At 55.3% G+C, this 11,260-nt stretch overlaps 4 protein-coding genes across 4 annotated transcripts; 1 reads left to right on the top strand and 3 right to left on the bottom strand.

Moving 5' to 3' along the window:
* Positions 1 to 239: 239 nt before the first annotated feature.
* Positions 240 to 2,702, bottom strand: LY79DRAFT_509428 (uncharacterized protein; the record flags this gene model as incomplete). The annotated part of the gene is made up of 1 exon (XM_060554054.1): positions 240 to 2,702. One exon carries the CDS (start codon positions 2,700 to 2,702, stop codon positions 240 to 242), a length of 2,463 nt encoding a protein of 820 aa, XP_060417204.1.
* A 207-nt stretch (positions 2,703 to 2,909) lies between these two features.
* On the top strand, positions 2,910 to 3,828 carry LY79DRAFT_577359 (uncharacterized protein; the record flags this gene model as incomplete). Its single annotated transcript, XM_060559876.1, has 3 exons — positions 2,910 to 3,038; positions 3,240 to 3,497; positions 3,595 to 3,828. The coding sequence occupies 3 exons, from the start codon at positions 2,910 to 2,912 to the stop codon at positions 3,826 to 3,828; spliced, it is 621 nt and encodes a 206-aa protein (XP_060417205.1).
* Positions 3,829 to 4,531: 703 nt separating this feature from the next.
* Positions 4,532 to 7,497, bottom strand: LY79DRAFT_544472 (RNA recognition domain-containing protein). The gene is made up of 5 exons (XM_060557114.1): positions 7,276 to 7,497; positions 7,100 to 7,221; positions 6,440 to 7,045; positions 5,253 to 6,253; positions 4,532 to 5,168 (listed from the first exon to the last, which is right to left on the bottom strand). Exons 1-5 carry the CDS (start codon positions 7,338 to 7,340, stop codon positions 4,830 to 4,832), a joined length of 2,133 nt encoding a protein of 710 aa, XP_060417206.1. The 5' UTR covers positions 7,341 to 7,497; the 3' UTR covers positions 4,532 to 4,829.
* Positions 7,498 to 7,957: 460 nt separating this feature from the next.
* Positions 7,958 to 10,741, bottom strand: LY79DRAFT_577361 (translation elongation factor aEF-2; the record flags this gene model as incomplete). The annotated part of the gene is made up of 2 exons (XM_060559877.1): positions 7,958 to 10,490; positions 10,734 to 10,741. The coding sequence occupies 2 exons, from the start codon at positions 10,739 to 10,741 to the stop codon at positions 7,958 to 7,960; spliced, it is 2,541 nt and encodes an 846-aa protein (XP_060417207.1).
* Positions 10,742 to 11,260: the final 519 nt, after the last annotated feature.

Raw genomic sequence — 11,260 nt, forward strand, 5'->3', positions numbered from 1 at the left:
ACGTCGTTAGCCTGGTGAGCGTTCCAAGGGTCCTGTTTAGTCACGTTGCAAGACGCCTGGGAAGCCAGGATGAGTAATTATGTGTTGTGCTCCCTATGAGGAGTGCCGCCCCAGCCCACAACCAAAAAACCTAACCCAAACGCCCTCTATGATACACTCCGTATGACGAACAAAAACCCGAAACCTATGTAACCCAAAACAATAACTGTCATTTCAATGTGATATGTACAATATGCGATTTACTCCCGACTCGCCTGCTTGTTCGAAGGCAGCTCGTCCTGATTCTGTACTCCGAGGGACCGAAGGCGCTGAGAAAGTAACCCTTCCGTGCCGCCTGGGCTTCCGAGCCCAGAAGGGGCAAACGCGTTGCCGCCGTATCCTACGTCACCTTTGTTCAGTTTTTGGTATCGAGCGATGTGATCTTCCCAGCCGTCCTTGGTTGTCGGCCTGCTTGCTTGCGACGACTGCGGCGAGAGGATGCCAGGTGTGGTGGTGGTGGTGGTGGTGTTTGTACTATCGCTAATATCGCTCCCATGTCGAGTCCGCCCCGAGAGAGCGAATGGAATGGCCTCTACCGGCTGGTTGTTGTCGCCGAAGCTGAAAGGGGACGGTGATGATTGCTGTCCCATGGCTTGCGGTGACCGCGAGAGCCCCTCCAGTGCATCGAGCCCGTGCAAAGACTGGCCCAACGGGAAGACCGCACTCCGCCTCCTGAAGGCCTTTTCGGCTGTGAGCGTGGCTGCGAAACCGCTGCTGTTGGATAATGGCGGGTGCATCACACGGACGGGCTTGTACGGCGTGTATCGAGGCTCCGGACAGGTAGTCTCGTTGCGCAGCTTCTCCTTGCCGTCAGGCACTCGATTGGCGAAAACAATCCGAACGCTTTTATAGAGATAGTATCGCCCTTTGGCCAGGCAGCAAATGTGTAGATGCACGAGGTAACGCAAGATCGGTCGATCCGAGCCCACAGCCTCTTCGAGCCCTGGCGCGTTTTCCATGATGGGACCAGCCGAGTAGCTCCGCTGTCGGATGAACGTTTTCGTCCCGGGCTCCATGCCGGCAAGATCATACGGAACCAGAAACAGCTTCACGGCCGTCTTGTTCGGGTTTTTGATCACAATCTGTATCTGACCCTTCTCGGGTATCCGATAGCTTCCACCCGGCGGCGCTCTTGGTGACCCCGATCTCCGCCTTGCTCTTTGAGCTCTGCGTGCCTCGCGGTCTGAACCATCCGCCATTGCAGGGCCTTCGCCCATGGCCACGTCGTCTTCAATAATCCTTCGCTCGGCGACTCTGGTCTGCATCTTCCTCTTGGAACGCTGCCCTTCTTCGGGGTTCGGTAGTCCATTCTCGAGGTCAATTTGCCCCACGTATGGGCTTGGCCCGTCCTCTGATCGGACATGACCTTGTGGTATTCCTCCATAACTGTAAAATACGGCCGGGAAAGGCAATGTGACGTGGGCCGGGCACCTTAGACTAGATTTACATCTCCCCAGACCCAAGACACCAATCTGCGCAAGAAAATCGAGTGGTTTCGATGGCGTTGTCGACATTCGACCCCGGAGGATACTCTCTTCGTATGACCCCACCATGGACGCATGCTGCAAGGGGGAAGTATCCGCGTTGAAGGAGGGTCGCCTGGGTCTCAGAAATGCGGGCGTTTGGGGGGAGGCCCCAGAAGATATCACCTTAGGGGTAGATGTAAGGGATCGCCTGGGCTGGTGTGCTTGATATGGCAGCGTCGGTCCTCGTTGCGAGGAGCGCCTCTGAAGTGCAGGATAGCTCGGGGAAGGAACAGCAAACGGCGAACTCGCAACCGAGTTCAATGTGTGCCGGCGCGAATTCACGTTCAAGGGGCTCGCCGCGATGTCGATGCTGTGCAGCGGTTCCGACAGGTCAATGTCGTCGTTGCTCTCGGATTGAACGAGCGGGCTTGTCGGCGGCTTGTACACGAAACTCGACGAAAATGACGAGGATAAAGACGACGGCACGGATCTGTAGTCATCATGCGGGACCGGAAAAGGTATTCTTGCCTCAAATTGAAAGGCCGAAAAGTCTCGTGGGGGCGACGTCGCGATCCACGAGTTGCGAGACGCCGAGGACTTGATGTTCCTGGGGGTTTGCTCTTCCTCCTTCTGTGCCCCTTGCTGCTTTCCCCGCGGCTGGTCCTCGGTGAAGTCGCCGCTGTGCAGGGCAGATCTTGGCCTTTGTATGCTTAATCCATCGCGGAATCTCTCGTTATCCTCTCGTGATCCATCTGTCTTTTCCGGAGTGACGCTCGCTGGGGGTAGTAGGTTGGACGAGCTAGATGGCGGGCGGGTGCTTCGCGGCGTGGTTGGACGGGGCAGGTTGTTGAACAGCGACTCAAGCTGGGTAATGTTGTGAGCAAAGGGTGTGTCTTTGGCGCTTCTAGGTGATCCTACATGACGGTTCGGGACCCAGGTCGGGCTCTCTCCTCGCTTCAGTCGCTCAATCAACTCGGCTCTGTCGGATGTGACTGCAGCGGCGTCGCTTTCAGGGGTTGACAGTCTCGGGCTTTCAAGAACGAGCCCCTCGCAGAGCTCAGTCCGGATGCTCTCTTCGGAGAGCTTTCTCGTCAGGGACGGTATGTTGGTTTGCTGATGTACAGAGACCGATTCTGTCGCATCCGGGCAATCAGCGACGGGCGACGATCGTTCGAGATCGTCCTGAAATATTGGCATGATTTGGTTGGCAAGGTCTGAACCACAGCGCGGCTGTGGCTCAGATCTGGTGTTGAGTTCGCAATGTTGGCGGCGGGCAAGAAGAAATCAACCATGCCTCCCGTCGTCTATTCGCTTCGTTGGTGAAAGTGTTTTATGTGTTTGGTGGTCGTGTCTTTGTCAGGTGGTTTCGTCGTGTTAGTCACCAGGTTAATTATTCTTTAACAAATGGGTCCGGCGGTAGGACGTCATAAGCGCACCGCTTCGCCCGACACCCCCAATTTCGCTCCCTTGTCCCTTGACTTGGGTTCTGAGTCAAGCAAGGGTACCGGTGGTTTGAACGCTGACGCCAGTATCGTTAGTGTGTTGAGGAATGAGCCCATCCGATATGAAGAATAAAAATGCAATGCAAATGACAAGAGGGAGACGGCGCCGGGAACTGAAGCGGGTTTAGTGAGTTGCGGTCAGTTGTGACAGGGGCAGGCGACAGTGACATGCATCCATCCATCCATCCATCCGTGTGAGGAAGACTTGGAGCTTTTCGTTCCGTTGGACCAGACAGCGACCTCGGGGACGGGCGTACAGGTAGGTTCCATGCTGGTTGGTCAAGTCAGCGTCGCTGCCCCCGACCGCTGCAAACGCTATCTCGGAAGTCTGGTCAGCTGCGCACTTGCCGGTTTAGCGAGGAACGGCACCAATCCCCAGAGGGCCTGCGGGGCCATTGAGTCCCAGGGTCGCCCTGCACAGTCTCTCATCCTATCCCCCTTACTGCGTATTGTCTGTGTTGACAGACGGAGAGAGACTCGAGCCTCCCAAGTAAGTCCCTTGGACCGATATGCCAACCCGACCCTTGCTCATGCACACCCACCGGAGCCCAGCAAAACAGCTTCCTAATCACCACCAATCTGCGCAGGTCCACTCTCTTCTGCGCTGGCACTTGGCCTGGAGACGTCTCACTGGCCTGATGCAGTACGTGGCCGTGGCCGTGGCCTGCATTGCTTCTCGTCATGTCCGATTGGAACAAACATACAGAGGCGCTGGTGCCACGAGAAAAACGCTCAATAGCAGCAGCACTGCGGCACAGCTTCTTACCAAGCACACCTGGGCAGCAAGAACCGTCTGTGTAGGATCGCAGCCCAAAGACTAGTCCTCCGAGGAAAACGAGGGGGCGGATAGAGTGGAACTCAAGATCGGTTGGTTGCTTTGGAAAGTCTCTGGCTTAAGCCATGACCTGAAACGCACGGAAAGTCTTGAAAGTCGAATCAACGCCTTGACCCTATGCGTTGCCACGAGTCTTGTCCCTTACTAGTTGCTGTTGCTTTGGATCCGGTCCTGTGCAGCAGGTGCTTTGCATTCCCACCGAACAAGTTGGCGTCCGGGTTTTATGCGGCGCTAGAGCCCGAGCTGGTCGGCACTCGGCCCCACATCCATTTTCTACAGGCCGTGACGTCCCGAAGGCAAGCTGTTGTTGTGATATTGTTAGGAGAATTCGTAAGTCTGGGCTTCTCTATTGTTCGAGTGCTCGGCGTTTGCCATTGCCTCAAACATCGTGCTGCCTTGACTGCGGCAGCTCTTATGGTTAGATCCTCAAGGCTTGGAAGCCCTCTCTCTATCAAGTACCGCCACTAAGCGCTTCCGGACGGACGGACCCCAGCAGCCCCCGAATACATCAAAACCGAGGTCGGGGCTGGCTTTGATCCAAAGCAAGTGCGCTCCATAACCTAGAACAATGCCATGATTATGCATGGCAGGAGAATCAGTAGCTCCAATAATGTTTTGGCTCACCAACTCAAGCAAGTCATGATAACGCAGCACTGGGTATCACGGTGCATTGTGGGAGCCCAAAGTAGTGAGGGTATCAAGTCTTGGTATTAATTGTTCTTTCCTATTGCCCTGTCTCCCTCAGTCCCGTACTATGATGTATGATGGGTTACTCGAACCGGCTGATCACCGAAGAACCTCTGCCCAAGCCTCTCGTGCCGCCACCCGGCCTAGCTCGTTACTCCCAGGGTATACAGATAATAGTACAGAGGTGTTCATGAATCATAAAGCCGTTTGGCTCTCCGCGCTCTGTACGAACAAGGATTACATGAGCCAGATCGCAATGTGCATCTGCCGCATGGCAATCCCACAGCCGGGGATCCTCCCCTACTCGACACCCCAGTCATCGTCGTCCGCGACATCATAGTCCATCTCCTGCTGCTGCTCGGGCTGCTGGTCTGGTGCCGTCGCGGAAGACTCGTTAGGGGTGCCGTTGCCTGTGTTCATATCATGATCGAGCGCGTCCTGACGCTTCGATACGGCGTTCTCGGTTATCTTGACTGGTGTCAAGGATCTGGAGACCCAAGACAGCTCAAGTTGACCATCAATGCCAGGAATCTCTTGCTTCGGAAGACCATAGAAGAACTTTTCCGCCGTCTTCCGATCCTTGAAAGTGACTTCGGTCTCGAAAGCAGTGGTACGGATATCTGTAAATTCACCGACGCCCTGGACTTCATTAGCATCCTAAAATCAGAAGGGAAGAGATCAAAGGAAAGCAGAGAAAAAGGGGCGGGATGAAGAAGAACTTACAAGAAGGTATTGCCGAAGCACTTCATCCTTCTCAGGCGACGTAAAGTCCACACCCGTGACAGAAACAGTCTTGGGACGGTTGTCCAACGAGTACGCCGCATAGGCGGCATGGACATCACCTCTGTACCCACCGCGGTAGGATCCCCTGCCTCGAGAAGGGAAGCCACGCCCACGGGGAGCAAAACCGCCTCTGCCGCGACCTCTACTTGGTTGCCATGTTGACTGCCATGTTGTAGGGTCATCGGTTGCGCTCGGGTCCAAGCCGAGGAGCTTAGCCTCGTCCTCAAGAGCAGCGAGCTGCGCACGGAGCGCAGAGTTTAACGAGCCACCCTCGGCGTTTTCAACATCGCCATTTTTGGACGCCAGCTTCGCCTGCAGCTTCTGCTGGACTTCTCGGTGCTGGTCGAGCAATTCCCGCTGACGTTGCTCCAACTCCAGACGTTGTTTGTCGAGCTCCGCCTTCTTTTGCATCTTCTCTTCATATTGCCGCTGAGCCTCTTCTTGCTTCTTCATAAACTCTTCCAAGTCGATCTCGGGCGGATCTTGGTCCTCACCAGAGGCGTTTGCAGCGCGTGCTGCAGCCTGCTCTCTCTCATCGATAAACCAAAACACCCTAACGAAGCGGTTGTCAAAGATAACCTTCGGGGATCGATAAGCAGCATTGGCAGCGTCCCACGTGTCGTACTTGACGGTTGCAAGCCGCTTATGCGGTTGCATAGTGATTTGTTCGATGTTGCCAAACTCTGAAAAAAAATTGCGGACTTCTTCCTCTGAGAAGTACTCCTCGGGAATATTCTCGACAACAATGGTGGTTTTGGTTCTGTCATCAAGAGGGCCTTCCGCGGAGAAGGAGGCACGATTCTGGCGCCGTCTACCCTTAGCACCTCGGCGGTTCTTACGGCCGTCTCGGCTGCCTCGTTCGGCGTTGAAGGCCTCGATAAGCTGCTGCATCTGCTGAAAGTTTTGCGACATCATCATTGCCGCATCCCGAGGGTCAAATTCTGACAAATGGTTAGCATGCAATACTGGATAACGGATTTGAGTATTCATGATAATCAAAACAGGTGTAGCTTTCAGTAGTCAACCTTATAATAAAATTTTCTGAAGTCATTGCATAAATGCTCGGATGGAATTCTCATCATGCTACGAGTGAGACGAAACGAAACGAAAATAGACAGTGTACGCACCCTCGAACTTGGGAGGCCCACTGGGACCGCTGGGGGGTAGCCAGATGGGCTCGATGCCGTGATCGTACAGGCAGGAATTTCCGCGAGCACAGTAGCCCTTGGTTGCGAAGTCACGGCATTTCTGCCTGGTCCTTCGCAGGCCGTGAGGCGGACCGTGAAGCGCTCCTTGAGGATAGGCCGGCATCTGAGGAAGTCCGCGCCAGTCCTGGAGACCAGCCGGTGGTTGCGGGAAGTTGGGGTCGTATGGCGCCGTCGCAGGCGGCAATTGTTGAGAACCGTCGAGAGCATACGGCGGCTGAATGTGATAGCCGTTCGGACTGCCAAACCCTCTCGGACCAGGCACCCTCGAATCCAATTGTCCTCGACGTGGCTGTTTATATGCGCGCTCATCGCCGAAGCCAGAGTCTCGTTCACCAGAGGCGCTGGCATCACCTCTCTCATAATATGAACGTTTTCGCGACACACCCTGTGGCGCAACGTCCGATGACGCGACGGGAGTGGGAAAGCTCGGCTTCGATCGCTTCTTGGGTGGGGGAGGCGCGCCGGGGAGGTAGGACTTGTGCTCGATGACATTAAACAACTCTTCAACAAACTCCGGGGCGGCCTCTATTGCTTGGTTAGTGGACTGTTCCATGGACACGTGGATGCGACGTAGCTAACCTGTGTTTAGAAACTGCGGCAATTCGCTTTCGCATGCCTCGCGAATGTGCGCCGCGTCGCCTTCCTGGGAGGCGAGCAGAGCCAAGACATAGTCTGCCAAAATGTCTGTTTCCGTATCGGATCTACATGGAAATGTCAGCTTGATGAACAATGCTAGGGAATTGGAGCAGACGAACACTTCAGGCAGCTTGTTCATAAGCCATGTCCTGAGCAACGGTGTGTCCTCGGCCGCTAAAAACATGGTCGCAGTGCGGCACGCGCCGGACCATGAGGTAGGAAGAGAGGTTGTTGTATATATAAGTGTTAAACTTATGTGTTCGAAGAAAAGGATGGAGTCATTGTCGTCGTTCAGCGGGAAGACCCTCGAACAGACGAAAATTTGCTCAGATGGGAAGATTTGATGGAAGCTAGAACTTGATCCGAGCAAAGCTAAACCTTTTATTTACACAGGTCGCTAATGGACCCACTTTAAACCTAAGTGGAATCGGCGGGTACGTGTTACAAAGAAGCACTGACACGAGCTAATACCAGGTACCTACCTAGGTAGCTCAAATGCCCAAATCCAGGGGCTTCTGCGTACTTGTTCAGCGTGCTCCGACACTCAAAAGGATCGAGAGCTTTACTACGGCGTCACCGCATTGGCACATATCACAATAATGCCACATGTACATATTGAACTTGTCTTCATTCCGAGACTACGTGAAAGCTATGGAAAGAACGGGGTCATAATTTTTGATATCATCCACCAAACCCAGTTCGTCATGAATGCCCAAAAAGGCACAACGCCGTTTTCTATTAACCCGTGGGAAAGGCGTTTACAACTTGTCGTAGTACTGCAGATTGTCAATATACGTGGCTTCATGGGGGGTCAAAGAATAGACTCACGTTCTCAACACCGGGAACTTCAACCTTGATACCCTTGCGCTTACGCATCTCCTGGACGATCTGGCCGACCTTGGAGGTGGCATCAAGGGGAGAGCCACCGGGCAGAGGCTGCCAGTGGTCGAAGACAAGCTGGGGGAAGGCCTGTCCGGAGGTGGCCTGGCGCAGGTCACTGTTGAAGCCGAAGGACTCCATGACGGGCAGGTAGGCCTTGATGGTAAAGAGAGGAGTACCGGGGCGCTGCTCCTCGTTGAAGACGTGACCACGTCTGCGGGTAAGGACACCGTAAACACCACCCATGGCCTGCTCGGGAACCTGGATCTCGACCAAGAAGACGGGCTCGAGAAGGGCGGGCTCGGCGAGCAGAGCGGCGGCGTACAGGACTCTGCGCGCGGTGGGGATGATCTGGCCACCACCACGGTGAATGGCATCGGCGTGGAGGGTGACATCCATGATGTTCCAGCGGACGGAGCGCATGGGCTCTTCGGCAACGGGACCCTCGCGGGTGGCCCATTGGAAACCAGAGACGACGGAGTCCTTGATTTCGTTGAGGTACTGGACGGCCTTGGTCTGGTCGACGAGCAAGTTGGCGCCGGTAGTGTCAGGACCGAAGGTCCAGATCTTACGGGCGTCAGTGACGTCCCAGCCGAAGTCGTCGGCCAAGACACGAGCGCGGGCCTTGAAATCGTCACGGGGGCTGATCTTGCCAGCCTCGATCTCCTTGGCAAGCTCCTCCTCGATGGGCTCAGCGATCATGTAGATACGGTTGTGCTTGTTCGGAGACTTGGACAGAGCGGTCATGCTGGACTTGCCAACAACGGTCTCACGGTACTGGACAACGGGGTCGGAGATGATGAGGGGAACACCGGCGTGGTCGTTCTGGAGGTCGTTCAGGCAAATCTCCAAGTGGAGCTCACCAGCACCGGCGACAACGTGCTCACCAGACTCGTTGGTCATGGTCAGAACGCAGGGGTCGGACTTGGAAAGACGCTTGAGACCCTCAACGAGCTTGGGGAGATCTTGGGCGTTCTTGACCTGGACGGAGCGCTGGACGACGGGGGAGACGGAGAACTTCATGACCTTGAGGTTGTGGGCGGTGTCGGAGGTGGTGAGAGTACCAGACTTCAGGAGGAACTGATCAATACCAACCAGACCGACAATGTTACCGGCAGGCATGTCGTCGATGGCCTCGACCTTGCCACCCATCATCAGGACGGTACGCTGGATGGCCTTGATGAAAAGGTCCTCCTTCTTGCCGGGGGTGTAGTTGGGGCCCTGGATGCGGACCTTAATACCAGACTTGACGGTACCGGAGAAGACGCGACCGAAAGCGTAGAAGCGACCCTTGTCAGAGGTAGGAACCATCTTGGAGACGTAAAGCATGAGAGGACCCTTGGGGTCGCAGTCACGGATAGCAATGGCAGCCTCGTCGTCGGGGGGACCCTCGTACAGGGTCTCGGACCGGTACTTCTGGGCCGTGACGGGGGAGGGGAGGTGGAGAATCATCATCTCCAGAAGGGCGTCGGCGGCGGGAAGGAAAGTGCGCATGACAGCCTTGAGAAGCTGCTTGCCCTCCTTGTCGCGGTCCTCAGTGGACAGCTTGAGGTTGAGCTTCTCGAGGAGGGTGTTGACCTCGTCCTTCTTGAAGTTCATGACAGCGGAGAAGATCTTGAAGATGGGGTCCAAGATGAACTGGTTGAAGGCACGCTCGAGCTGCTTGCCCTCGTGGGAGCTCTTGTTGGTCCACTTCTTGGTGTGGGGGTTGAAGTAGTTGTCGCCCCAGAGACGCTCCATCATCTTGTTGCGGTCAACACCAAACTTCTTGGCGTAGCGGACAGCGAACTGGCGAACGGTGAAAGCCCAGCCGTGCAGACCGGAACCGAAGGCGACGGTACCCTTGTAGGGGTAAACCTGGACATCACCGAGAGACTTGTCGAAGTAGGTGGAGATGATGACGTTGACGGACTCGATGGTACGAGAGAAGGACTGGTAGAGGTCCTCCTTGGAGACCTGGAGCTCGAGAAGAGCACGGTCAACCTTGTTGATAATGACGACGGGCTTAATGCGCTCACCGAGAGCCTGACGCAGGACAGTCTCGGTCTGGACGCATACACCCTCAACGGTGTCGACGACGACGAGAGCACCGTCGGTGACACGGAGAGCGGCAGTGACTTCGGAGGAGAAATCAACGTGACCGGGGGAGTCGATCAGGTTGATGAGGAAGTCGGTGCCGTCAGTCTTCTGGCCAACAATGTCCTTGACGTCCTCAGGGTCGACGTTGTGGTACAGCGAGATGGCAGTAGACTTGATGGTAATACCGCGCTCTTGCTCATCAGCACGAGTATCCGTGGCTCTCGCGTCTCCAGCCTTGGCGGTGGAGATGATACCGGCCTTGGACAAAAGGGAGTCGGTCAGGGTGGACTTTCCGTGATCGACGTGGGCAATGACGGACATGTTACGGACGTTCGTGGGCTTGTCCATGAGCGCACGGATCTCCTCGACGGTGAAGCTGTAGCGAGACCATGGTCAGCATTGCGATGTTGTCCGTGGTGGAAGCTTATCTCCGAAAGGGGGCGGTGGTGTATGAGGGGCGGGGTAAGTAAGGCCTAACGGCTGAACAGCGCGGCGACCGAAGCTTCCCTCGCCTGGGTAGGTGTCCCGAAACAAAAGCTCAACAAGACAGCAATTGCTCGTCGCAAAGAAACGAATGGGAGACGATGTGCGAGATGGTGGGAGCTGACAGTGAACTTACTTGACCATTTTGACGGCGGTGGCTCAACGAGCTCTTTGAAATCTCTTGCGTCGGGTGGGATGTGAGGTTGAAGTTGGGCGAAGCGGGGTTGAAGAATCTGCCCCGCGCTCACAGAGTGCTGAATCCTATTTCTACTAGAGAAAAAGGCAGACAGAGAAGAACGTGAGGTGCCGAAGCGTTGCAAAAGTCGACGGTTCAAGGAAACGGACAGGGGAACTCGAGCTCCTCTACCGATTCTTTTATCGTCGAAAAGGTTGAATGAGATGGAGGCGGGAATGAGGAGGAGGGTGGGAGGGAAGGGGGAAAAAAGAGAAGTGGTGCCTCTTTCTCTCTTGCTGTGCGGCAGTGGTTGCCCCGAGGGAAAAAAAAGTTAGTGACTGGCCGGATGAGAAAAAAATGGGTAGGTGGGGCAGCGCAAAGAGTGGGAGGGGGAAAAAAAAAACACTCCCCCGCCACCTCTTTCTGGTTTTTTTTTCCCACTCCCACGGTGCCCCTCCTCTTCCCCTCCAGTGGGTGTCTAACTATTC

The sequence above is a fragment of the Colletotrichum navitas genome, assembly GCF_030913465.1.
Source record: "Colletotrichum navitas strain CBS 125086 chromosome Unknown LY79scaffold_12, whole genome shotgun sequence".
Taxonomy (NCBI): domain Eukaryota; kingdom Fungi; phylum Ascomycota; class Sordariomycetes; order Glomerellales; family Glomerellaceae; genus Colletotrichum; species Colletotrichum navitas.